The sequence below is a fragment of the Lepidochelys olivacea genome (genome assembly GCF_965140295.1).
Source record: "Lepidochelys olivacea isolate rLepOli2 genome assembly, chromosome: 6".
NCBI lineage: Eukaryota > Metazoa > Chordata > Testudines > Cheloniidae > Lepidochelys > Lepidochelys olivacea.
In genome coordinates this window covers 78,974,514-79,001,778 of record NC_140416.1, presented here as the reverse complement: position 1 = coordinate 79,001,778, position 27,265 = coordinate 78,974,514, and the positions used below count along the sequence as shown (strand labels likewise).

Below are 27,265 nucleotides of genomic sequence, written 5' to 3'. Positions count from 1 at the left end.
TTGTGATGAGATGGCCTGGCCTTTGGAATGGCTGGGTACAGCCAGAAACAACCAGGGAGATGCCTGAACAGTTTGGTTCTGTCAGTGAGTAAAATAAGGCTTTGGAGATACCCCGCATAGGTAAATTCCCCCTGATGTAGCATTGGGCTTTGGGAATAGGTTGGTTCAGATGGAAATCTGAAACCACCTTGGGATGCACTTGGAGTAAGGTTTCACCACCACTTTGTCCTATGAAATGTTATGAAAGGAAGAAAGGTCAGCCATAAATACTTGGAGCTCACTCATTTTCATACTAGGAAGAGCACCGAGAAAACAGTCTTCTCAGGCACATCACTAGACACTTTGTGAAGATTCTTAGTGCTGTGAAGAATCTGAATGTCGGTACCTTATACTGAGAGTTATTTGCTCCTCCCTCCTCACCATGAATCTCAAGTACTTCCTGTAGGCCAAGAGGATATCTAAATCAAGAGCCATGAACCCATCATGAGGATGGAGATGGTTGAAGCACGCGTTACTCAGATGGCATATGTATTTGTTCAGTCTCTTCAGGTCTAGGGTAGGATAAAGATACCCCCCTCTTCCCTTTCTTCTTTGGGATACGGAAATATTGGGAGTAGAAGCCTCTCCCCTGTGCTCTTGAGGTATCTCCTCTATAGCTCCCAGACAAAACAAAAAGACCCTTCTTTTTGTAATGGCCTCACAGGAGAAGGGTCCCTGAAGAGGAATGGGAAAGTAGTTTGTGTGTGGAAATGAGCATAGCAACTGTGGGAGATGACACCCAACACCCACTTGTCTGTTGTGATAGTAACCACGCCTGGTGGAAAGGGGCAAAGTGATCCCCAAAAACAGAGACAGGCTTTTCACACGGACACATACTCAAAGAAAAATAATTAGTCCTCCAGCCCATCTTTCTGATATTTATGAATGTTTTCATTAACTGTTTAGATGACAAGCAGACAAAGTATCATGAGATACTGCAGGCAAGAAATTCTTGGAATTGCCTCAAAAGCAAATGAAAGAACTTTATAAATACAAGAGTAATAAAGGCAGGCTCATATTTTTGAACTGCAAGCCCTTATAAATTAATATTTCAATTGCTATGAGAACCTTATCAGCTGCATTTGTTTTAATTTCAAAACTGAACTACAAAATATTAAAACTGCAGTTAAGATATACTTTATTACTAGAGAAAAGAAATTTGGTATACATTTTAAAAGCTAATTTTCCACTGCAGCATTAAAATTAAGCTAAAAATGGCCTAACTTTAAATATTCAAGTTTCTTTTAATATAGCTTTTGTAAGGGCACTTAATATAGTGCTCAACTGAAGGATTATTAATTCAATAGACTGGTTTGCATATCAGTCTCTGGTTAGTGAGTTAAAACTAGAAGTTTATGCCCAACTCACGAAACATGTACCACAAGTGACTACTTCACTCATAAATATGGATGCCTGGGAGCCTAGTTCTGCAATTCAGTAAATGAAGTATTTGACGTAGGATGAAAATAAGTGTGGTGTTCTCACATCTAAATTTCATAAAACAAATATTTTCTTCTATTTCATATAATAATTTCTTCTGTATTTTTTTCAAGCAGTTGCTTCCATCCCATGCAAAATTACACACCTGAGAAGAAAGCCATGCTGGGATCCAGGTGACTGTCTGGGACACTTGGGAGAGGGCTCTTCCAACAAATGACCAGTAACGTCTATTTTTTCTGAGGTAGCCAACGAGCGTTTTTTCTGATTTTGGTAATTCCCTGTACAATTAAAACCTGATTATTCTTCTGAAAAATATACTGGTGTCAAGTTAACCCAAAACAAACATAAAAAACACGAGGCCTGTTGATTAATTGCTATTAACTCACATGATTAACTCAAAAAATTTAACTGCGATTAAAAACAACAGAACACTAACTGAAATTTATTAAATACTTTTGGATGTTTTTCTACATTTTCAAATATACTGATTTCTATTACAGAATACAAAGTTTACAGTGCTCACTTTATATTATATTTTATTACAAATATTTGCACTGTAAAAATGATAAAGAAAAATATTTTTCAATTCACCTCATACAAGTACTGTAGTGCAATCTCTTTATTGTGAAAGTTTAACCTACAAATGTTGATTTTTTTTACCTAACTGCACTCAAAAACAAAACAATGTAAAACTTTAGAGCCTAAAACTCCATTCAGTCCTACTTCTTCTTCAGCCAATTGCTAAGACAAACAAGTTTGTTTACATTTACAGGAGATACTGGTAACTGCTTCTTATTTACAATGTCACCTGAAAGTGAGAACAGGCGTTCACATGGCACTTTTGTAGCTGGTGTTGCCAGATATGCAAAACATTCATATGCCCCGTCATGCTTTGGCCACCATTCCAGAGGTCATGCTTCCATACTGATGAGGCTCGTTAAAAAAATAACACGTTAATTAAATTTGTGACTGAACTCCTTGGGGGAGAATTGTATGTCTCCTGTTCTGTTTTACTCACATTCTGCCATTAAAGCAGTCTCGGATGATGACCCACTACAGGTTCGTTTTAAGAACACTTTCACTGCAGATTTGACAAAACGCAAAGAGGGTACCAATGTGAGATTTCTAAGGGTAGATACAGCACTCGACTCAAGAGTTAAGAATCTGAAGTACCTTCCAAAATCTGAGAGGGATGAGGTGTGGAGAATGCTTTCAGATGTCTTAAAAGAGCAACACTCCGATGTGGAAACTTCAGAACCTGAACCACCAAAAAAGAAAATCAATCTTCTGCTGGTGGCCTTTGACTCAGATGATGAAAATGAACATCATGAACAAATAAGCATCAGTCCGCTCTGCTTTGGATCATTATTGAGCAGAACCCATCATCAGCATGGACACATGTTTTCTGGAATAGTGGTTGAAGCATGAAGAGACATATGAATCTTTAGTGCATCTGGCATGTAAATATCTTGTGACGCCAGCTACAATAATGCCTTGCAAACGCCTGTTCTCACTTTCAGTTGACTTTGTAAACAAGATGTGGGCAGCATTATTCCCTGCAAATTGTAACCAAACTTGTTTGTCTGAGTGATTGGCTGAAGTAGGACTGAGTAGACTTATAGGTTCTAAAGTTTTACATTGTTTTATTTTTGAATGCAGTTATTTTTTGTACATAATTCTACATTTGTAAGTTCAACTTTCATGATAAAGAGATTGTATTACAGTACTTGTATTAGGTGAATTGAAATATACTATTTCTTTTGGTTTTTACTGTGCAAATATTTGTAATAAAAAATAAATATAAAGTGAGCACTGTACACTTTGTATTCTGTGCTGTAATTGAAATCAATACATTTGAAAATGTAGAAAACACCCAAAAATATTTAAATAAATGGTATTCTATTGTTTAACAGTGCGATTAATCGAGACTAATTTTTTTAATTGCTTGACAGCCCTAAAAAAACCCAAACATCAAACTATGTCCCAGCATTTCATAATATTACCTGACTTAGCGAAGATACTTCTGCATTCTAGACATTCCCAGTTTTCCTCCCATGACTGTATTGGGGAACAGGCCAAATGAGTTCCACGGGAACCACAACACTGACAGCATTTGATTTCCCATTTACTAAAAGAAAAAACACACTGTACTTAGAATTAACAGAGGAAACGACAGAAGTCAAAACAAAGGCTGTTGGGCTGTAAATCCAATCCACCTACCCTTATAGGATAGCCACAAATCCCTTATTATTTACCAAACTCTAGTTAAATTATATATAGTTAGCCCCTTGGGTTGCACAGTATCCTCTTTCAAAGAGGGTGCACTCCCAATTCACACTAAGGGTATGTCTACACTAAAAACTCAAGTTAACCTATATTAGGTCATCTTACAGCCATCACAGGAGCACTTCCACTGACCTAAGAGGGGCAGTGTGGGGAGCTGTAAGCCGAGGCTCCCGGCTCTGCTGGCAGCTCCCTGCCAGGAGCCCAGCTGCCCCACAGAATCCTGGTGGACTGTGCTCCCCCTCCGTCTCCCCGTTAACCACTGGGAGAGGGGGAAGCCGCGCAGGTCTTCTTGTCTCCACGTTCCCCACTGGTGGGCAGGAGGACAGAGCTGCCCAGGGCTTCTTGCCCCCAGGAAGCGAGGTTCAGCTGCCCTGCCTTCTTGGCCCCCATCCTGCACCAGGAAGCCTTGTAAATTGACAAGACAGCCAACATTCCCTGGTGAGGGGTTGGGAAGGAGCCTCCCAGGGCTTCTCACCTTCCCATTCCCCACCAGGAGTGGGGTCCAGCTGCCCGGGCTTCTTGCCCTGGCTGCGAGCCGAGAGTGGGATCCAGCCACGTGGACTTCTCACCCCAGCTCCCTGCAGAGAGCAGGATCTAGCCGCACACAGCTCCCTGCCTGGAGTGGGGTCCCGCTCTCCAGGGGCACCTGGGCTCTAGCTGCCCGGCTTTCTTGTCAATTTCACAGCTAACAGCTGACATAAGCAACACAGCGGATGCAAGTAACACAGTATCTACACATATGTGTAGCCCTAACTACACTGTCATAAGCCCTATGCCTCTCATGGAGGTGGAGTTATTATATCAGTGTAGTAGGGCACTTACACTAGCAGGACAAGGCTGTAGTGTAGACACTAACATAATTAGGTTGATGTAAGGCAGCTTACATTGACCTAACTGTGTAGTGTAGACCAGGCCTAAATCTGAATGCAATGATTAGAATGCTAGTCAGTTTTGAAGAATATCCAGTTTTAAAGAGGCTATGGAGCAGTTAGTGTACCCTTTTTAAGCCAACACATTTGCACAGCCAGTTACTTTCCCCTTCACTACTTTGTGGGATCCACAGCCCAACTTTTTCAAAGTCCCCTGGCTGTTTTTTCCAAATAGCATTTTGTATGATACAGTATTTGATAACCTAACAACTTTCCAAAAGCTGGGACTGTTCTGTAAGAGACATTTAAACTTTTTTTTTTATTAAAGTATTTGCCTAGATCTTTATATTATATATTTGCTTGCAGTAGCGCCCACAATGTACTAGGTGCTTCCCATACAGAAAGCAAAAAGGCATGATCCCTGCTCAACGGAGCTCACAAACTAAGACAATTATGAGGCAGTGTACACATAATTAGAATGGGCCATCATGGTGTTTGGCCAAAACTTTATAATCTTGTCAATTTAAGCCAGCAAGATTTCCGATAGGCAGTACAACAGAAATGGTTTTCAAGAGGGACTTATACATGGAGAGGTTAGGGGCCTTGTTGATGAGCTCAGAAAGCTCCACACTGATGGGAACTGTGGAAGAGAATACTGAGACATTTATGAAAGAAGCCAACAAGGTGACAAAATAAGGCAAAGCAGAAGGGATGCGGCTGGTGATGAAAAACAGTGCAGGAATTTGAAGGTGGTGACCAGAAGCTTGGATATTGTTGACAGTGATGGAGACAAAGTGAATTGGAGAGGACTTGGGAGGGAAGATATGGAGTTCAATTTTAGGGATGTTAAATTAGAACTGAAGATGAGACATCAAAGAGAAGATAAAAGTGAAAAGTGTAAAGCAAAGAGAATAAAGAAGAGGACAAATTCCTGGGGATATCCAGAGGGAAAGGAGAAGGAAAACCCATTGAAATAGATATTGAAAAAATGGTCAGAGAGGTAGGAAGAAAACTAGGAGAGGAGAGTATTTTGCAAACCCTGTGGAAGAAAAGATGTCAAGAAGGAAGATGATCAACAGTGCTGAAAAGATCAGGCAGGTCAAGGAGGATGGACAAAATGAAGAGCCTGAGATCTGAGCTGGAAGAGGTCATTAGAGATCCTATTGTGATTGGTTTCAGTAGACTGGAGAGGATTGAAGCTTGTTTGGAAATTGGAGGAGGATTAATAACAGCCATTGTAAATGACTATTCAATGAGTTTAGAGGTGAAGGGAAGGAAGGAAATGAGATCAAAGTAAGGTTTTGGGAAAGTTCAGAGTATACTTGTAAAGTGAGAGGAAGGAGTCAAAGGACAGTAAGAAGCATAGGTTCCCCCTATTAACTAAAAATCCCAGCACCTGGGTGTTTCTCATAAACTTTCTAATCAGATAGCTGGATCAACTGGAACTAGTCAATTTTGCGATATGTCCAATACTTTAGCCAGGTACTTTCAAAGATACCTATTTTAGATATTCTAATACACTTGATATTTTAGCAGCTAAGCATAAATAAAAAATAATTTGTCTTAGTAGTTTGCTACCTCTCTTTGATTTTTAAAGGATGCTGATGATGGTATTACTTCTTTTGCTGCTTTATTTGTGTTGGAGAAGAGATAGAATATGGAAGATAAATCCTGTTGTCTAACTCTCTTGGCTCTTATACTCTGGGTACACTAAGTCTTATTGGTCAATCACTTTTCAAAATAAGATGCATGTTGTAAAATATTGATAAGATAAATATGTCCAGCTTGCGATAAATTATTTGAAACTGCCGTAGCTTTCATTATTTACTTTTTAAAAACCTCTTCAACATTCTATCTGCGACAGATGCCTGTAACATACCATACCCATCCCATTATTTTAAACATATTGGTCTTCAAAATCTCTGTGTGTATATTAATACCTATCAGGTTTACTATAGTCTCTCCCATTCCTGCACAGACATCTTCTAGCGTCACAGTGTTGGTAACGCTGCAGAAGATCTTGATACGCATTCTCCTCGAGTTCCCAGGATGCATCTCTGTAAATATTGCAGACATGGATTAAAAAACATTTTAGTGCTATAATTTTAGCTTTATGTACTGAAATAACTTTATTTTCCTTTGCCACGCATTAAAATTGGAGCTCCCAGAGCATGTAAATATGATTGATAATAATGGCATAATTTGAGATAATGCAACCATTTAGCAGTGTAATAACAATAAGATAACAGGAGAGAAAGGACCTATTTGGATAAACAGTCCATCTTTATGCAAGATTGTCCTCTGAACTAAATCCATAAGTGTTTTATATAGTTTGACAACTCTAGAGAAAATATCTGAATGTTTTCTTGATAAGATGTTGGAATAATCTATCAACCTTAAAGTTGGAACCTTTTGTTCCCAATGTCTATATTTTCCTTTCTGGGTTTATGTGGAAGAAATTCAGACACTATAGCAATAAGCAGCAGTAAAAAATAATAAAATAGATTAATCCATATACCCTAGGAAATCATCCTTAGGCATTACAAATACTTTTTCTCAATTCTGGAAGTAGAACTGACAATGTTTGTAGTAGTACTCTTAAGGGTTAATTAAGGGAGGAAGGGAGGAAAAAGAAAGATGAAGAAGAGAGAAGTCCTGAGCAGATCCTAGAGAAAGAAATGAAGACAGCTAGGACTTGACTACAGTAGAAGCTCAGAGTTATGAGCACTTCAGGAATGGGGGTTGTTCATAACTCTGAAATGTTTTTAGCTCTGAACAATATGCTATAGTTGTTCTTTCAAAGTTTACAACTGAATATTGACTTAATACAGCTTTGAAACTTTACTATGCAGAAGAAAATGCTGATTTTAACCATCTTAATTTAAAAGAAACAAGCACAGAAACGGTTTCCTTACCTTGTCAAATCATTTTTTTTAAACTCTCCCCCGCCTTTTTTTTTTTTTTAGTAGTTCATGTTTAACACAGTACTGTACTGTATTTGGTTTGTTTTTGTTTTGGTCTCGGCTGCTGCCTGATTGTGTACTTCCAGTTCCAAATGTGGTGTATGGTTGACTGGTCCGTTCGTAACTTTGGTGTTCAGACCTCTGAGGTTCTACTGTATAAAGGGGGTGATAGCACACGTTGGCCAGACAAAGAAAGTGAAGAAAATACAGTGTGGAGAGGATGAGAGAGCAGTTGCTGGGAAATGCACCTGCTTTCCCATATTAAATTAAACTGTCCATAATTTAAAAATACTCTGGCCATATTTAAAAATGAACTGCCCATATTTAAAAATACTAGAATTTTTAAAAATTCTAATACATTGCATTTATATATATAGAATATTATCTCTAAAATGTAGATTAGTAGTAATATATCTCTATCCTACTCTACACATTTGCAGCTTCTCTTAATTTAGTATTCTGCAAATCTGAGGAACGTTCTGAAAAGAAGCAAATTGCACCTAACACAAAAATAAACTGCTCTCATTGCTAGTAGATACCCAGGAAATCCCAATGATAATTCAATTTTTAGTTATATTGCATAAACAAGTACATGGTTTTGGATTTATCATCCTACTTAGAGTTCTATATAGAATATGGATTATTTGTGAAATTATTGTTAGTTACTTACTTTTCTGGAATGTGTATTCCCATTCTCAACATTTCATTCTGAAATTTGTCTTTATTATTGCACACTGTGCACCTAAAGAAAAATACCCCAGCACTCAGAGCTTGATACTGTATCAGAAAACAGAAGAGAAAATTAATTGAACTATTCACATTTACTCTGTTTCCATCCTTTTGTATCCAATAAGTTCATGGTACCCTGAAGATGGGTATTATACTCATGGATTCTTTTCTGGCACTGACTTGTTCAGTGCAAGGATCATCTTAGATTTATCACTTAGAAGCTAAAGGTGGCCCATTCTATCTTTTCACAAGGGAAATTGCTGACCCAGGGGCTGGGCTTGTAAGATCATCTCCAGGAGGAAAGCATGTGCTTTCCTTTCAATGACCTCCCGTCTCCCGCCCCCCAATTCACTCCGCATCTGAAGAGATTCCTACACCCATGTCGAGCCATGAGAATGAAGGAACAGAAGTAACTAAGGTCACATCACCCTTTTATGATATAGGCTCTAAATGTTCAGGGCTGCAAGAGGGCATTTATGAAGTCCCAACAGACTTTCTTTCTGTAGAAGCTTCCTGAAGACAACCTGAAGTGTGAAGATCTCAAAGAACATCTTTAAAAAGGAATCTTCCCAATCTTGCAGTCCCTAAGAGTGTATTTTAAAGTTGCTGGTCTGATAACATGGACAAACCAGTTAGTTTTTTCCCAGACCTATAATCAACAGAATCGCTAGATGAAGAAGTTAGTTATAGTCTTATATTTTTGATGTGGCTTTATTACATTTATTGAATATGAAAATAAGAATGTAAACATTAATTTGTTCTATTATTCTAAGTACAAAACAAAATGTTGTGAGCATCACAGAATAAAAGGTTGTCTTACCTGCAAGCAGTCTCTATGAAACCAAGCATTTTTACAGCAAGGACTTTTCAGTATATTGTACATTGGAAAGTGCTCAACAAATTCCAAGCATATTGTGCACTGTGAAGAGCCTCTAGATTCATCAGATGGAAGTTTCTGAACTGGCCGGTGCTCCCAACAATATGACCTTAAAGAGAAAATTAAAGCTCTGCTTAATGACACTAAACTTCAAAAACAATTAAACTATTGTTTTTAATACTAAAGAGAGTAACACTATAACCTGTATCATAACTGCAGACTTTACTAATTTTAATTTTTCACATATGTAGTTTAGAAATAAATCATTTTAGAACAGGTTAAAAAACATATATTCAATATGCAAAAATGTTCACAAACAAATTAATATAAAATAGCAAGAAAACGGATTCTCTGATTCCCGATCAGTTGTTCAAAAAGATTACTAAAAACACCAAAGGTTTTGTATTGGTCTAGCAAAGCATTTCTGGTCCTTAAAACAAAAGTGTCGCCTAATTAAAATAACAATACATTACTTTGGTGTTATCAGATTTTAATTTTTAAAATCTCTCAATAATTCCACAAAGCCCACACAACAGCCAAAGAAACTAAGATTTAATTGAGACTTTGAAAAAGCATGTGTTAGACTGAGAAAATATCAGTAATTTAAAGTGAGGTTCTACTCTAAAAATAAACTTTGGGTTTATATTTATTGTATCTCACTGGTTCCATATAAAACGTGTTCAGTTTACCAGTTAAATTATTCTTCATCCCCCATTGCCAACCCTGCAAACTCAACCTGGGATAAGAAGAATCAACTGTTCTTTTTATGCTCACACACTATCGGCAGGAGCCTGGATACAACTGAACAGTAGATGTAGTTTCAGTGCAACCAAGGGGAGGGGGCTTTTTGTTGTTGGGGCTTTTTTTGTGATGATGCATTGAAGGATAATTCCGCTTGACTTTCAGGTCCCAGGATGAAGTTGAAGGACTGGCAGTTAAAAAAAGAATATTTTTCATTTGTAAATTGAGCAAATTTGATCTGAAGTCAAACAACAAAAATGGAATCATTATTATAATTACTTTTCAGAGTTTAAACCTGATACTTAAGCTGAAGTCCAACTTCACAATTTTATGTAGAACATTAAAATGTGTGCTAATATTAAGAGTTAACATTTAGTTGCATCCTAAAAATACTGAAAAACTATTTCACAAATATTATATGTATGCTGTAGTAATGGCATGGCTATCAGATGATCCATTCGCTGCTTCTTGGTTCAGACAGGAGCATTTCATCCCCCTCGGGCCCAAGTGGAAAATGTGAGGAAAATTTAACCAGAAGACAATATACCTCAAAATATGATTCTCTAAACTGTAAGAAAAATGATAGATTTTCTTTCTTCTATTAAATAGATAATTAGGAGGCCATTTATAATGCCCACACCCGCTTCTTGTAGGAAAAAGAAGAGCAAGTGTATTTCAAAAAGAAGCACCTCTCATTCAGTAAGGAGTGTAATTATACCTGACAATAAAACACTTACCCAAAGTGTTCCATGAATTGGAAAATGCATTCCCTTTGAACCCCACAAGGGAAATGATAACTTCGTTTGCATTTGGGTGCTACACATCCAATCGAAGCACCTTTTTTCTTACAGATATTACATTTCTAAGAGAAAGTTTTAGAAATGAAAGCCCATTAAAACTTAAGTCCAATTAAAACTGCTGGAATTATAACATTAACAAAAGAAATCTGACATAAGGAGTATAGAAAAGGAAATGGCGCTATACTGAACTGTTCCAGAGGATAATCTAGCTAGACTGAATGCATCCGATGAAGTGAGCTGTAGCTCACGAAAGCTTATGCTCAAATAAATTTGTTAGTCTCTAAGGTGCCACAAGTTCTCCTTTTCTTTTTGTGAATACAGACTAACACAGCTACTACTCTGAAACCTAGCTAGAATTGTAGCATTACTAATTTACTTCTGTTTTATGTACTTTTCAAAGACTTAAATAAACTGACAAATAAGTTGGCATTCCGTATTTTAATCATGGTATCCAAGGTTGGTGTACAAGTGCAGCCATTGTTAAAATATGTTAATTCTATCAATAAAAATATACAAACAGTTTGGGGCTCAACAGATGATATAGAGGCAATCTGGATATTTTAGACAACCTGCTCTCTTAACTGGTTCCTGCTCAGCTATTCGAGTTAGACTTATCAAAAACATTAAATGTTTTTGTTTCATCCTGAAAATGTAAGGGTCTACCCACACCATCTGTTTTATAGTCCTTTGTGTTTTGTCCCAAAGACTCTAATTAATTTGACACCCAATCTGTTGGGCAGGTGAAAATGACATTTTCCTCATTGGGTTTTAATCACTGTCTCTTCTGTAACAAATATCAGCCAACTTCCATTGTCAATATTTACTATATATGTGTATACTGTGTGTGTGTGTATATATATACACACACACACACACACTTGCCAATATACACAATCATTTAAAAATAAGAATTCAGACTCTTGAAAGTAGGATATACCTCCCCATAAAATGAATCAAATATGACACATAGTACAGTACGTACTTATGAAAAATGCAACGGTCAATATTTCCCATTTGTAAAGAAAAATCATTCTTTAATTTAAAAAAAAAAATCTAAAGATTCATTACAAACCAGATTTGTTATTCAGTTTAAAGTGCAAAAATGATGAAACAAAGATTAACAGTGATAATACTGGAGCTTGATTCTTACCAGTTTTGCAGCTCTGTTTACTTCTTTCCTAATGTCTTTGATTAAAAACCCATAAACTCCTTCATCTTCTTCACCCCTCTGCCAAATTCCACTTGACATCAACTATAAATACAGTTAAAATTAGTAAGAAATTCCAATACACTAAACCATTTTTTAATCAACTTTAATGTCTAGGACTGGACTATAAGATCTGTTGGTATCAATATGGAAAACTCTAATAGACTGATTTAACAAAATGTTTAAGACAGTGATTCTTTTATTGCAGAGGCATAATAGTCTTTCCCTTCCTCCCAGCATACTGCTGCTAAGAAACTGCAGGAATCTATTTGACTAATTCCTAGGACCAAACTTAATATATTCTAGGGTCCAGGAGACAGTGGCTGCGGACGTTGCAGAACAAGCAACACTAATTTAGGAAAGTTTTAGAACACATGGATGTGCCCAGAATGAGAAAAGCAATCTTATCCTAGTCACTTTAAAAAAAAAACAAAACAAAAACCTTCAGCAATTGACTAGTCTAACTTCCACCTAAACAAGAAGAGCATTTTCACACACCGACTCACCAACCTAGCGAGGAGGGCTTTAAACTAGGTTCAAGGGATGCAGGTGACTAAAGCCCATATTTAAAAAGGTGACCTAAACAGAGGGCTACATATTGGGGGGAGAGGAGCGGCAGGGAATGGAAAATTATAGTAGGGTCATGGGAACAACAACAACAAGAGGGAAAACAGAGGGGAAATTTGCCTTAGATGTCTGTACAAAAATACAAGTAATATGGGGGACAAACAGGAAGAACTGGTAGTATTAGTCCATAAGCTAAATTATGACTTAATTCGCTTTAGAGAGACTTGATTGGATAAATCTCATGACTGTAATATTGGTATAGAGGGATACAGTTTTTCAGGGAACATGGACAGGGGAAAAAGGTAGGAGGTGCTGCATTATACATCAAAAATACGTACACTTGTTATGAGGTCCAGAAAAAGGCGAAAGGGAAGCTAGTTGAAAGTCTCTGTGTAAATAAAAGGGGGCCGGGGGAGGGAGAGGCCGGGGGAGGGAGAGAACAGGGGTGATACACAACCGATCTTCTCACCAAATCAGGAGGAAGTTGTGAATGAGGCATTTCTAAAACAAACAACAGAAATATTCAAAACACAAGACCTGGTAGTAATGGGGGACTTTAACTATGCAGACATCTCTTGGAAGGGTAATGCAGCAACGCCCAAAATGTCCAACAACTTCTTGAAATGTATTGATGACAATCTTTTGTTTCAGAAGTGGGAGGAAGTTACCAGGGGAGTCAGTCATTTTAGACTCGATTATAACAGGATTATGAATCTGAAAGTTGAAAGCAATTTGGGTAAAAGTGATCATGAAAAGCTAGGTTTCATTATTCTAAGGAAATGAAGGAGCATGAGTAGGGTGAGCAGATAGCATGTGTGAAAAATCAGGACCAGTGGGGGTAGGAAGAAATAGTTGCCTATATAAGACAAAGCCCCTAATATCGGGACATCTAGTCATTTTAAGCGTGAGCAAAAGAATAAGCACAATGGATTACAAAAAGGCAGACGAACTCAGAACTGGTAGTAAGGTCCCATGGGAAGAAGAGCTAAGGGAAAAAGGAATTCAGGAGAGCTGGCAGTTTCTCAAACAGACAATACTGAAGACACAACAAGCTAATCTGATGAGAAGGAAAAATAGAAGAATCAGAGGCCAATATGGCTCTTTAATCACCTGAACATCAAAAAAGAATCAGACCAAAAGTAGAAACATGGAGAAATTGCCAAGGATGAGTGCAAAAGATTAGCACAAGCATACAGGGACAGAATCAATAAGGGTAAGGCACAAAATGAATAACACCTAGCAGTGATCATAAAAGGCAATAAGAAGAGATTCTATGTAAACACATTAGAAGCAAAAGAAAGACAAAGGAAGGAGGGTTACTCACATTCTGCAAAAAGTAAAGGAGTACTTGTGGCACCTTAGAGACAAACAAATTTATTTGAGCGTAAGCTACAGCTCACTTCATCGGATGCATTCTGCAGTAACTGAGATTCTTCAAGAATTGGAGATTTTGGGTAGCAGTGCCCATTTAGGCCGCACATGCAACCAAACTGCCCTCAGGTCCTTATCTACTGCAGAGTCTATGTCTAAAATCTGAAGTAGAGGAGACAGGGCTCGTAGTGGAGCACCCAAAGGGACACACATCTTGAAGAACTTGTTACTGCACAAGGTGAGTAACCCTCTCTTCTTCTTCGAGAAGTATCCCTATGGGGGCTCCACTTTAAGTTGCTGCAAAGCAGTGCCCCGTGTTGGGCGGATGGGGCTTCAGAGTTGGATTCTTTATGGATGATAATACAGTTAGTCCCAATAGCGCATCAGATGCTGAGTCTTGAGTGACTGCATAATGTTCTGTAAACATGTGAGCAGATGCCCAGCTTGCAGCTCTACAAATGTCTGTGATGAGAACATTGTTGAAGAAAGCTATAGAGGTCAAAAGTGATGTTGCAGAGTGTGTTCCAGTCCCTGGTGGGGGTTGAAAGTCTTGTTACTGACAGCAATAGTTAATACAATTGGAAATCCATTTTGAGAGTCTTTGTTTAGATATGGATAAGCATTTATATCTCCCCACAACTGAAAGGAATAGTCTAGGTGATTTTCTGAAGGGTTTTGTCCTTTCCAGGTAGTAGGCTCCTAATGTCTATTGTGTGGAACATTGCCTCCCTTTTATTCCTGTGTGGTTTGGGGAAGAACGATGGAAGATGAATAGGCTGATTCAAGTGGAAGGATGAAGGTATTTTAGGTACAAAATTGGGTGTGGTCTCAAAGTAACTTTATCTTTGAAGAAAACTGTAAAGGGGTGGGGGCTAATCCATGAGAGCTCTTATTTCCACCACTCTTATAGAATCATAGAATATCAGGGTTGGAAGGGACCCCAGAAGGTCATCTAGTCCAACCCCCTGCTCAAAGCAGGACCAGTTCCCAGTTAAATCATCCCAGCCAGGGCTTTGTCAAGCCTGACCTTAAAAACCTCTAAGGAAGGAGATTCTACCACCTCCCTAGGTAACGCATTCCAGTGTTTCACCACCCTCTTAGTGAAAAAGTTTTTCCTAATATCCAATCTAAACCTCCCCCACTGCAACTTGAGACCATTACTCCTCGTTCTGTCATCTGCTACCATTGAGAACAGTCTAGAGCCATCCTCTTTGGAACCCCCTTTCAGGTAGTTGAAAGCAGCTATCAAATCCCCCCTCATTCTTCTCTTCTGCAGGCTAAACAATCCCAGCTCCCTCAGCCTCTCCTCATAACTCATGTGTTCCAGTCCCCTAATCATTTTTGTTGCCCTTCACTGGACTCTCTCCAATTTATCCACATCCTTCTTGAATTGTGGGGCCCAAAACTGGACACAGTACTCCAGATGAGGCCTCACCAATGTCGAATAGAGGGGAATGATCACGTCCCTCGATCTGCTCGCTATGCCCCTACTTATACATCCCAAAATGCCATTGGCCTTCTTGGCAACAAGGGCACACTGCTGACTCATATCCAGCTTCTCGTCCACTGTCACCCCAGGTCCTTTTCCGCAGAACTGCTGCCTAGCCATTCGGTCCCTAGTCTGTAGCTGTGCATTGGGTTCTTCCGTCCTAAGTGCAGGACCCTGCACTTATCCTTATTGAACCTCATCAGATTTCTTTTGGCCCAATCCTCCAATTTGTCTAGGTCTTTCTGTATCCTATCCCTCCCCTCCAGCGTATCTACCACTCCTCCCAGTTTAGTATCATCCGCAAATTTGCTGAGAGTGCAATCCACACCATCCTCCAGATCATTTATGAAGATATTGAACAAAACTGGCCCCAGGACCGACCCTTGGGGTACTCCACTTGATACCGGCTGCCAACTAGATATGGAGCCATTGATCACTACCCGTTGAGCCCGACAATCTAGCCAGCTTTCTACCCACCTTGTAGTGCATTCATCCAGCCCATACTTCCTTAACTTGCTGACAAGAATACTGTGGGAGACCGTGTCAAAAGCTTTGCTAAAGTCAAGAAACAATGCATCCACTGCTTTCCCTTCATCCACAGAACCAGTAATCTCATCATAAAAGGCGATTAGATTAGTCAGGCATGACCTTCCCTTGGTGAATCCATGCTGACTGTTCCTGATCACTTTCCTCCCATGTAAGTGCTTCAGGATTGATTCTTTGAGGACCTGCTCCATGATTTTTCCAGGGACTGAAGTGAGGCTGACTGGCCTGTAGTTCCCAGGATCCTCCTCCTTCCCTTTTTTAAAGATTGGCACTACATTAGCCTTTTTCCAGTCATCCGGGACTTCCCCGGTTCGCCACGAGTTTTCAAAGATAATGGCCAATGGCTCTGCAATCACAGCCGCCAATTCCTTCAGCACTCTCGGATGCAACTCATCCGGCCCCATGGACTTGTGCACGCCCAGCTTTTCTAAATAGTCCCTAACCACCTCTATCTCCACAGAGGGCTGGCCATCTCTTCCCCATTTTGTGATGCCCAGCGCAGCAGTCTGGATCCACTCTTTGTGTGGATGTGATGGCCATGAGAAAGGCAGTCTTCACAGAGAGATGTATGAGTGAGCAGGTCACCATGGGCTCAAGTGGGGCACCAGTGAGGCATCTTAGAACTAAGTTAAGGTCCCAAGGTGGTGTAGCATCTCAAATTTATGGGTAGAGGTTCCAAATACTTCTAAGAAAACTTTTTGTTGTGCGATGCGTGAACACCTGTTGATCTTATCATGGAAGGCTGAAATTGCCATGAGATGTTCCCTCAGAGAACTTGATGATAGTCCTGATATTTTTAGTCCTAGGATATAGTCCAGCACCAACATCAAGGGAGAGAATATAGCTGTGATGTATATATTGTCACACCAGATTCAGAATCTCTTTAATTTCTGAAGGTAAGTAGAACGTATGGTGGTTTTTCTGCTATTTAACAATATCTTTTTCACGTCTTCAGAACAATTCATTCGACATCTTGGAACCATCAAAGAGCCATGATTTCACATAGAGAACTTCTAAATTTGCGTGGCAAATCTGGCCTGCATCCTGACACAGGAAGTGTGAAATCGGATGAAGAGTGATTGGTGGGCACATCGTCATTCATAAAAGGTAAGGGAATCATGTTTGTCTGGACCCATGTTGGGGATATCAAAATGATCATGGCCTTTTCTTCCTTTATTTTGTGTATTACTTTCGGTATTAATGGGAAAGAGGATAGGCGTATAGAAGGAAAAGGCATCCCCCAGAAATTGATGATCCAGTCCTGCTTTTGAGCAGAATTGTGGGCACTTGCTGTTTCTGGCCATGGCAGAAAGATCTATGCTTGGGAATCCTCAACGCCTGAATATTTTGTGTAGGACCATGGTATCTAGTTCCCACTCATGTTCTTGTGAGAATTTCCTGCTGAGCGTGTCCTGCTGTCATGTTGGAGCAAGACGGGGAGAGCATGTGCGGACCAAATGGGCACTGCTATCAAAAATATCTGATCCTAGGCGCAGGGATGCAGACACACTCAAGTGGAGCACCCATAGGGGCACTACTCGAAGACGATGTGTAGGTTCATACTTAGCAGGGAAGGAGCACTAATAACAGATGATATCAAGAAGGCTGAGGTGTTTAATGCCCATTTTGCATCAGTCTTCACTAAAAAGGTTAATGGTGATGAGATACTTAACCCAATTAATATTAACAACAACGAGGAAGGAACACAAGCCAGAATAGGAAAAGAAAAGGTTAAAGAATATTTAGAGAAGTTAGATGTAGCCAAGTTGGCTGGCCATGATGAAATGCACCCTAGGTACTTAAGGAACTAGCTGAAACAATCTTGGAACCATTAGCGATTATCTTGGAGAACTCATGGAGGATAGTTGAGGTCTCAGAGGACTTGAGAAAAGCAATCATAGTACCAATCTTTAAAAATGTGAACTAAGAGAACCTGGGGAATTCTAGACCAATCACAGCCTAACTTTGATATCTGGAAAGATATTGGAACAAATTATTAAACAATCAATAGGTAAGCACCTAGAGGATAATAGGGTTAAAATGAATAGCAAGCATGGATTTGTCAAGAAAAGATTATGCCAAATAAACCTAATTTTCTTCTTTGAGAGTGTTATTGGCCTAATGGATAGGGGAAGCAGTAGATGTGATTGATATATATATACAATGATTTTATTAAAGCTTTTTACACAGTGCCACATGACAAATAAGCCAATTGGGGAAATATGGTCTGGATTAAGCTTCTGTTAGGTAAATGCATAACTGACTGAAAGACCATACTCAAAGGATAGTTATCAATGAGTTATCAATGATTCGCTGTCAAACTGGGAAGGTATATCTAATGGAGTCCCACGGGGTCTGCTCTAGATCTGGTACTATTCAATATTTTAATTAATGACTTGGAATAATGGAGAGGAGAGAATGCTTATAAATTCTGTGAATGACACCAAGCTGGAAGCAGCTGCTAGCACTTGAGGATAGGTTTAGAATTCAAAATGACCGTGACCAACTGAAGAATTGGTCTGAAATCAACAAATGAAATTCAATAGAGAAAAGTGCAAAGTACTACCCTTAGAAATTGCAAAAAAGTCAAATGCATAACTACCAAATGGGGAATAACTGAATGGATGGTAGTACTGTTGAAAAGGATTATGGGGTTACAGTGGATCACAAAATGAATGAGTCAATAGTGATGCAGCTGTGAAAAAGATGAATATTTTGAAGTGTATTAACAAGAGAGTTATATGTAAGACACTGTTCTGCTCTGTTCGGTACTGGCGAGACCAGTACTCAGCTGGAGTACTGTGCCTAGTTTTGGTCACCACACTTTAAGAAAGATGTGGACAAATTGGAGAAAGTCCAGAGGAGAGCAACAAAAATTGGTCAGGTTTTCCAAACCTTTTATCGTCAGGAAAGGTTAAATAAACTTGGCAAGTTTAGTCTTGAGAGAAGATTTAGGGGAGAACCTGATGTCAGTCTTCAAATATGTTAAAGGCTATTATAAAGAGGACAGCAATCAATTGTTCTCCATGTCCTCTGAAGGTAGGACAAGCAATGGGCTTAATCTTCAGCAAGGGAGGATTCGGTTAGATAGTAGGAAAAGCTTTCTAACTATAAAAATAATTAAGTACTGGAATATGAAGGGAGTTTGTGGACTCCCCACCACTGGAGCTTTTTAAGAACAAGTTGAACAAATGCCTGTCTGGGATGGTGGTCTAGGTTTACTTCATCCTACTTCAGTGTAGGGGGCTGGACTAGATGACCTCTCGAGGTTTCTTCCAGGCCTACATTTCTATGAGTTCTTAACAAAAACCCAGATTACAATTTATTTGAAAGCACAAGGAACAGGTGAATCTACTGAGTAACGCCAACAAGGATTTTAGAAACAGATCATACCAAAATAATCTGATGGCCCTTTGATACTGTTACATATTGAGTGGACAAGTTAAGTATTCAAGATATTTTATTTGTATTTTAGCAAGGCTTTTTACACATTACCAGACTGGAAGCTCATTAAAGAAATTGGAAGAGTATTGTCTGAATATTAAAATAAACAGCAAAAATTCATCAGAATAACTTGGAACTCTTGTTTGACAGGTGGAAAATGAGATAACACAGAAGTGTACAATGATCTATGTTGAGAGAAAAAACACCAGGAACACAAATGTGACAGTTACCTGTAAGAATCATAAATACAGATTTTTATGAAATATCTGAAACTGTGATAATAGAAAAAAAATATCAAGGAAATAATTCACCTTGTGTCCTTTTTATTTCTTAAGGAGCCTATAGCTCTTAGTACATCCACAGGACTTAAGTAAAAACCATAATTGGTTTAAAGACACTAACACAGTGGTGGGCAACCTTAGGCCCACCAGGGTAATCTGATTGCGGGCCATAATACATTTTGTTGAAGTTGACCCTCTGCAGGCACGGCCCCTGCAGCTCCCAGTGGCCACAGTTTGCTGTTCCCGGCCAATGGGAGCTGTGGGAAGCAGCGGCCAGCATGTGCCTGAGAACCGCGACCACTGGGAGCTGCGGGGGGCCGTGCCTGCGGACAGTCAGTGTCAGCAAACGTCTCGCGGCCTGCAATCAGATTACCCTGATGGACCGCCTGCAGGCCGCAGGTTGCCCAACACTGCACTAACACGACTCATGTGGATAATTCACTATGCAGCAACGATAGGCTATGTTTTATGTTGTTTCCTCAGAGGCACTCAGAACTGAAGGCGCTCCCCAGAGCAAGAAGGTCAATGGCCAAAATGGCCCCTGCAGTAAAGAAGCTGTCACTTACAGTAGCGTTACCCAACTGGCTTTGCAGCCCAGAATCTCTGAAGCACTTAGTGCTACAAGCATGCCCCTTCCCACTCTCCACACAGAGATCTGTGAAAGGGGACTGCACAGGGCCTCTTACATCAGCCCTATGCTGATTCTGCATCAGGAAATTCTCCCATAGCCTCCTTACATGGCCAAACCAGTGAATAGGGGCTTCAGTGAGAGCCAGAATCTATCCCAATACCTTAAAAGTAATCTACAACGAAAAACTATGGGCTTTCACCTTTTTGCATCTTCATAAGCTGTAATAGCAGCCTGCAACCATGTGCACACACACAAGTGTGTGTACATTTAGTAGTTTATTCCCCCCCAGATTTTTACATTGGAACTTCAGGTCTTGTCTGTCCAGGAAACCTGATGACAACTAAAGAATTAGTAAAACAATAATACCATAAGAAATAGCAAAAGAAATTTTAGTGGGACTGTTTAAAATTTTGTTTAACTTTATAACTTCAATGACGATTAAATTTATTTTAGAAACAGGATATCTTTGTTAAAGGTTCAAAACCCAACCCATTCTATCAATGCAATTAATGGAGACATCTATGAGTTCCTCCAGCAAGAACAGGGAACACTAGACTTGATATTCCTGACACTTCTACATTAAAAAACAAACAGAAAAATAGATGTAAGACTTTCAGGTTTTATTTATCCATAGAGAATAAACAGGGTACCCCACCAGCTTTTAAAAACCATTTGCAGATCATCTTTAAGCCTCGAGTTAAACAATCATCATGGTCCCTTCTGACCTTAAAGTCTATGAGTCTAAATGAAATATTAATTCTGGAAAGTAACAATTGTAGCTGATGTTGTCACAGCGAAAAACATTAAAATCTCGTTAGCTTGTATCCATAGCTGTTCTCAGTTTAAGTTTTATTATTAAAATGGCTGCATTACTGGACCTGTGACCTGATAAGACTCAAACTTACTAAGCTGAAACAAGGACTATTTTTCTAGTGCAGAGGTTCTCAACCTTCATTGCACCGCAACCCCTTCTGACAACAAAAATTACTACATGACCCCACTACCAAAGCTTGAGCCCACCCACGCCCCACTGCCCTGGGCGGGGGGAGGCAAAGCCAAAGCCCCAGCACCCAGAGCTGAAGCCCTTGGGCTTCGGCCCCGGGCGGAGGGGCTCAGGCTTTGTCGGTGAGGTTCAGGCTTCAAGCCAGCTGTAATGTAGTATCTGGACTTGATATTCCTGATATTTCTACATTAAAAAACAAAACAGAAAAATAGATACAAGACTGTCAGGCTTTATTTATATAGAGAGAACAAACAGGATACTCCACCAGCTAACGCCAGCCGTGGTGACTCCATTACAATGGGGTCCTGACCCACAGTTTGAGAACCGCTGCTAGTGCTATAATGAAGCCAGATAATGCAGAGTGCGGAACACCACATAACAAACCAATAATTACATGTATGCTGCTAAAAACAGAATTATACTGAAAGGGGTAGGGGAAATATTTTAATGAAGGCTTGAGTTCTTAGATCCTAAAATTCTGAAACTAAATCTTCATTTAAATGAAGAGTCAGATGGGATAAAATGGATCCATTACCACCAATTTTTAAAAACGCTTTCAAATTTTTCAGAGTGGTAGCCGTGTCAGTCTGTATCAGCAAAAAGAACGAGGAGTACTTGTGGCACCTTAGAGACTAACAAATTTATTTGAGCATAAGCTTTCGGGGGCTAAATCTGATGAATTGGACTTTAGCCCACGAAAGCTTATGCTCAAATAAATTTGTTAGTCTCTAAGGTGCCACAAGTACTCCTCGTTCTTTTTACCAAGTTTTTATGATTTGGGAATGTGCTAATTGCTAATGTGACTATTCAACAGTGAGTAACAACCTATTATGGTGTGTTTTCTTTTTGCTGCTGTATCTTTAAAATAACTGAAAAAGCTCAATAAATCTCCCCAAAAGCAAATAATTTGGAAATTAGAAGAGAGATCTTGGAATTTTGCAGACAAAGAGTTGCAGGTTCACTGCTGTTTAGTTTACCAATTCTCATCAGAAAAATAGATAACTTCCTAGAATTCGGTTCAGGATCAATATGAAATACTTACCAAGCAGTAGTAATGAACAGTGAGACTGTATTCCTTGTAAGTTCTCTTTTCTCCATATTTTTCGGGACAGTCATCAGTTCGTTGACAGAGGACACAGGCTAAAATAGTAAAACACCATTTAGAAACACTTAATGGAAATGGTCCATTAACAGAAGATGCTGGTTTCTAACCCTTAAATAAATTAAGTATGAGGTAGGCTACTGGATAAGTGTAGTAAAGCCGGTACCACCCATCTGATATTCACCAGATGGAATTCAATGTTGTGTTTGTTTACCACACTCCACTTAAATTAAGTGGCTGATGTTTCTCTCCACTTTTTGTAGGTGCTTTCCACTTCCATCCCCTAGCCTTCCTTCTTTTTTCATGGGTAGGCTTGGAAGTGCAGAGCAGAAAGAGCAAGAGAGGAGAGATTGCAGCTTGCGCCTTCCCTGGCTCCCGCTGGATCCTAGTGAACAAGGGATTTTGCTGACCCAGCAGGCGCCTCTCAGAACCTATCAGCAAGCCACACACCACCAGTTGAAATGCCCTGTTTTAAAGGCCAGCTAAGGTGGTATCTTCAATATTGTGTCAATTGAATGCCTAAACACTATGGTGAGCGGTACATTATAAATGTGTAGAGTAACTGGTATCTGAATATAAACAGATTGTACTCAACTTTTTTTGTAGAAATATAATGGATATATTGATGATCTCAATAACATAATAAGATCAATGCAAAGAATCATACTTACCTGTTAGTCACTGTGGTTCTTGGAAATGTTCTGCACATGTAGATCCAGCTTATGGTGTCCATGTGCCCCAGCAAAGGAGTTCAGAACATTTTCACTAGAAGTGTCCAACAGGGATCATACATGCTCTGAGGGCATAAAGGGCACAGCAACCCCAACTGCCACTCAGTTCCTTCATCACCCAGAATCCTCATTTGTGGGACTCTGAACTGCCAGTATGGAGGGCAAGTCATGGGATCTTCATGTAAAGAACATCTCGAAGAACCCCGGTTACCCAGATTAAGTAACTGCTCTTGAAGGAGGTGGAAACTAGAAGTTATCTGTAAAGAGACTGCAAAATAGCTCTTCCAAAAATGGGCATCAGATCTTGAAACTGTGACTTAATAATGTTTTGTAAGCATATGAGCTGAAGACCAGGTAACTGCTCTACGTACTTCTGATATTGAAACCCAACTTCAGCATGCTATTGAGGCTGTTTGCACTCTGGTGGAGTGAGTTTGCATGTTTGATGGAGGACTCTTATTAATATCATAAGCAGTTCTAATACCATCCATACCCATTCTAGCCATCCCTTTTGATTTGTTATCATAAACAAAGAAAAGTCTTGGCATTTTAACAAAAGATCTAGTGCTACCTAGGTAATAGAACGGTGATCTCACATTTAATGTATGTAATTTTGAAGGTGAAGAATGAGGTTTTGGAGAAAAGCTGGAAAATTACTGCATCAGTAGATATGAAAATTTGAGTACGTCAGGAATAAAAAAAGATGGATGTGGTCTCACAGTTACTCTATCCATCTAAAAAACTGTATGGAAGATTTATCATTAGGGGCTGTAAATTTGCTTATTCTACATTTTGATGTAATTGCCACCAGGAATGCCACCTTCACTGACGGTAGATGAATTGGACAATTTGATAGCGGTTCAAGGCGCTCAGGTGCGAGTGGTCCACAAGTGAAGAAAGCACTAAATCTGAAGTCCCATGCTGGAGCAATCTTTCTCACAGGAGGAAAAATGTGGGGGAAAAAATTTCATAAATCTATTCACTGATTGATAAAGTTGCACCTCCCTCTTCTGGAGGATGAAATGCGGATATCATTACCAAATAGACTTTGATTGAAGAGATATATTTAAAGCACTTGGGACTATCTAAGAGGTAATCTATTATTGGACCAGAACTCTGACATGGAGCATAACGTTAAGACTTTCCTCATAAAGAAAAGTATTTCCATTTGGCCGTACAAACAATCCGAGCAGATAATTATCTACTCTGAAGAAGAATACTCTGCTCCTCTGAAGAGCACTCTGTCTGTTGAGGACATCCAGATATCATCCAAGTCATGACATGCAGAGAGGCTAGATTTGGGTGGAGAATCAGACTGTGCTATCAAGTCTTCATCAACTTATGCTCCAAGTTCAAGATCTGACAGTAGTATTAGATCTGAGAACCAAAACTGGCAAGGCCAAGCAGTAGTCAATGTATAATTCAAGCCTTTTCTTGCCTTATTTTCCGTAACACTATTGGAATCAATGCAAATGGAGAGAAAGCACACATCAAACTGTAGGAGTAGATTTTCCAGCCTGTTTTGATTGTTCATTAGTTGCAACAACCATCAGTGACAATGGTGTTGAACGAGTATAAAAATACTCAAATCCTTTAGATGGCACCTGACATTTATGATCAATAGCTGATCTTTCTGCAGTAGCTGAAATGGAAGCAGGAGTAGCCCAGAGATCTTCTGCCAGATCCAATATTCCTTCGTTAATAGGTAACACAACCCTGCTCTGGGATGCTGGCTGTAGAATATCAAAAGGTTTATATATGCTTTTTCCTGAACTGTCTCCAAAGGAACTTCAATAATTCCTGAAAATTTTTTAAATCATCAGCTGAAAGAGGTGTAGCCGGAGACATGGTTCCATCAGGTAAGGAAGAAGAACCAAGTATAGCATCAGATGGATTGTCCTGATGGGCTGGTATTTCACCATTACTTAAAATTTGCTATTCCTCTGTATCTTGAACTCGATGAAGACAGTGATCAGACTTATAAGAGTTTTCAGCAGGTGATTGTCTATTGTAGGAATATTGTTCCTGAAATTGCGGATATCGAGGGCATAAGAACCAATATGGCCACCTGGGAAAGGGACATTGTGGCCCTTTCAGAGGGAACCAAGGTGCATAGTGAGAATTAGCATCTCATAGACTTTAAAATCAGAAGGGAACATCATGATAATCTAGTCAGATCTCCTGTACATTGCAGGCCACAAAACCTTACTCACCCACTCCTGTAATAGACCCACTATGTCTGGCTGAGTTACTGAAGTCCTCAATTCATGATTTAAAGACTTCAAGTTACAGAGAATCCACAATTTACACTAGTTTAAACCTGCAAGTGACCTGTGCCCCATGCTGCAGAGGAAGGCAAACCCCCCACCCCGCAGAGTCTCTGGCAATCTGACCTGGGAGAAAATTCCTTCCTGACCCCCAAAATAGTGATCAGTTGGGTTCTGAGCATGTGGTCAAGACCCACCAGCCAGACACCTGGGAAAGAATTCTCTGTAGTAACTCAGCCCTCCTCATCTAGTGTCCCATCAACAACCATTGGAGATAGTTGCTGCTAGTGGCTACATGCTTGTAAGGAGTCCCATCATACCATCCCCTCCATAAACTTATCAATTTCATCAAGCTCAGTCTTGAAGGCAGTTAGATTTTTTGCCCCCTCTGCTCCCTTGGAAGGCAGTTCCAGAACTTCACTCCTCTAATGGTTAGAATCCTTCACCTAATTTCAAGCCTAAAATTGTTGATGGCCAGTTTATATCCATTTGTCCTTGTGTCCACATTGGCGCTTAACTTAAATAACTCCTCTCCCTCCCTGGTATTTATCCCTCTGATATATTTACAGAGAGCAGTCATATCTCCTGTCAGCCTTCTTTTGGTTAGGCTAAACAAAACAAGTCTTTGAGTCTCCTCTCATAAGGTAGGTTTTCCATTTCTCAGATCATCGTAGAAGCCCTTCTCTGCATCTGTTCCAGTCTGAATTCATCTTTCCTAAACATGGGACAACAGAATTGCACAGTATTCCATATGAGGTCTCACCCAGTGCCTTATATAATGGTACTAACACTTCCCTGTCTTTACAGGAAATATCTCATCTGATGCATCCTAAGACTGCATTAGCCTCTCTCACAGCTGCATCATATTAGTGGCTCATAGTCATCCTGTGATCAACCAAAACACCCAGATATTTCTCTTCCTCTGTCACTTCCAACTGTAAGTCCCCAGCTTGTAGCAAAAATTCTTGTTGTTAGTCCTTAAGTGCATGACCCTGCACTTTGCACTATTAAATTCATCCCATTTCTATTACTCCAGTTTTCAAGGTCCTCCAGATCTTCTTGCATGATATTCCGGTCCTCCTCTGTATTGGCAATACCTCCCAACTTCGTGTCATCCACAAATTTTATTAGCACACTCCCACTTTTTGTGCCATGGTCATTAATAAAAATGTTAAATAAGATTGACCATCCCTGAGAAACTCCACTAGTAACCTCCCTCCAGCCTGACAGTTCACCTTTCAGTATGACCCCTTGTAGTATCCCCTTTAACAATTTTCTTACCCACCTTTCAATTCTCATATTAATCCCTATCTTTTACAATTTAACTAATAATTTCCCATGTGGAACTGTATCAATAGCCTTCTTGAAATCCAGGTAGATTAGATGTACTGCATTCCCTTGGTATAAAAAAAATAAATAAAAAAAATCAGTTATCTTCTCAAAGATTGGCACCATCTTCCTTTTGTAAAACCATGTTGTATTTTAACCCAATTACTGTTTGCCTCTGTGTCCTCAACTATTTTCTCTTTCAAAATTTGTTCTAAGACCTTGCATACAATTGAAAACAAACTAACAGGCATCTTTAGGTCTATTAGGAGGCTCTTGTCCATATGCCACCCTAAACTTATTTTCTTTCTGTCCGTGTGACTTTCTCTTTGAGGGAGGACTCCTGCTAGAGTCTATAGAGGAATGAGAAGCCATGACAGGAGACTGAAGGATTTGAGTGGGTGTTAAATCCTTGATTGTATTGACATACTGGTTCAAAGATATTTTCATTAGAGGCACCCTAGTTTTCTTTTTGAGGAGGGGCTCTGTCTGGTATTGAGATCAGGAAAAGCACCAGGACTGGTGACTCAGGTGCTGGAGTGACCCTAAGGTCTAG

The 27,265-nt window shown here is 39.5% G+C and overlaps 1 protein-coding gene across 1 annotated transcript in view; it reads right to left on the bottom strand.

Moving 5' to 3' along the window:
- Positions 1-27,265, bottom strand: part of G2E3 (G2/M-phase specific E3 ubiquitin protein ligase) — a 56,847-nt gene that overhangs the window by 17,867 nt on the left and 11,715 nt on the right. The window contains exons 4-11 of the mRNA XM_084631463.1: positions 22,326-22,423; positions 11,895-11,996; positions 10,682-10,806; positions 9,147-9,312; positions 8,268-8,374; positions 6,575-6,691; positions 3,483-3,607; positions 1,625-1,757 (exon numbers count right to left, since the gene is read on the bottom strand). Coding sequence (XP_084487589.1) covers positions 1,625-1,757; positions 3,483-3,607; positions 6,575-6,691; positions 8,268-8,374; positions 9,147-9,312; positions 10,682-10,806; positions 11,895-11,996; positions 22,326-22,423 — 973 coding nt within the window. The remainder of the gene's footprint in view (positions 1-1,624; positions 1,758-3,482; positions 3,608-6,574; positions 6,692-8,267; positions 8,375-9,146; positions 9,313-10,681; positions 10,807-11,894; positions 11,997-22,325; positions 22,424-27,265) is intronic.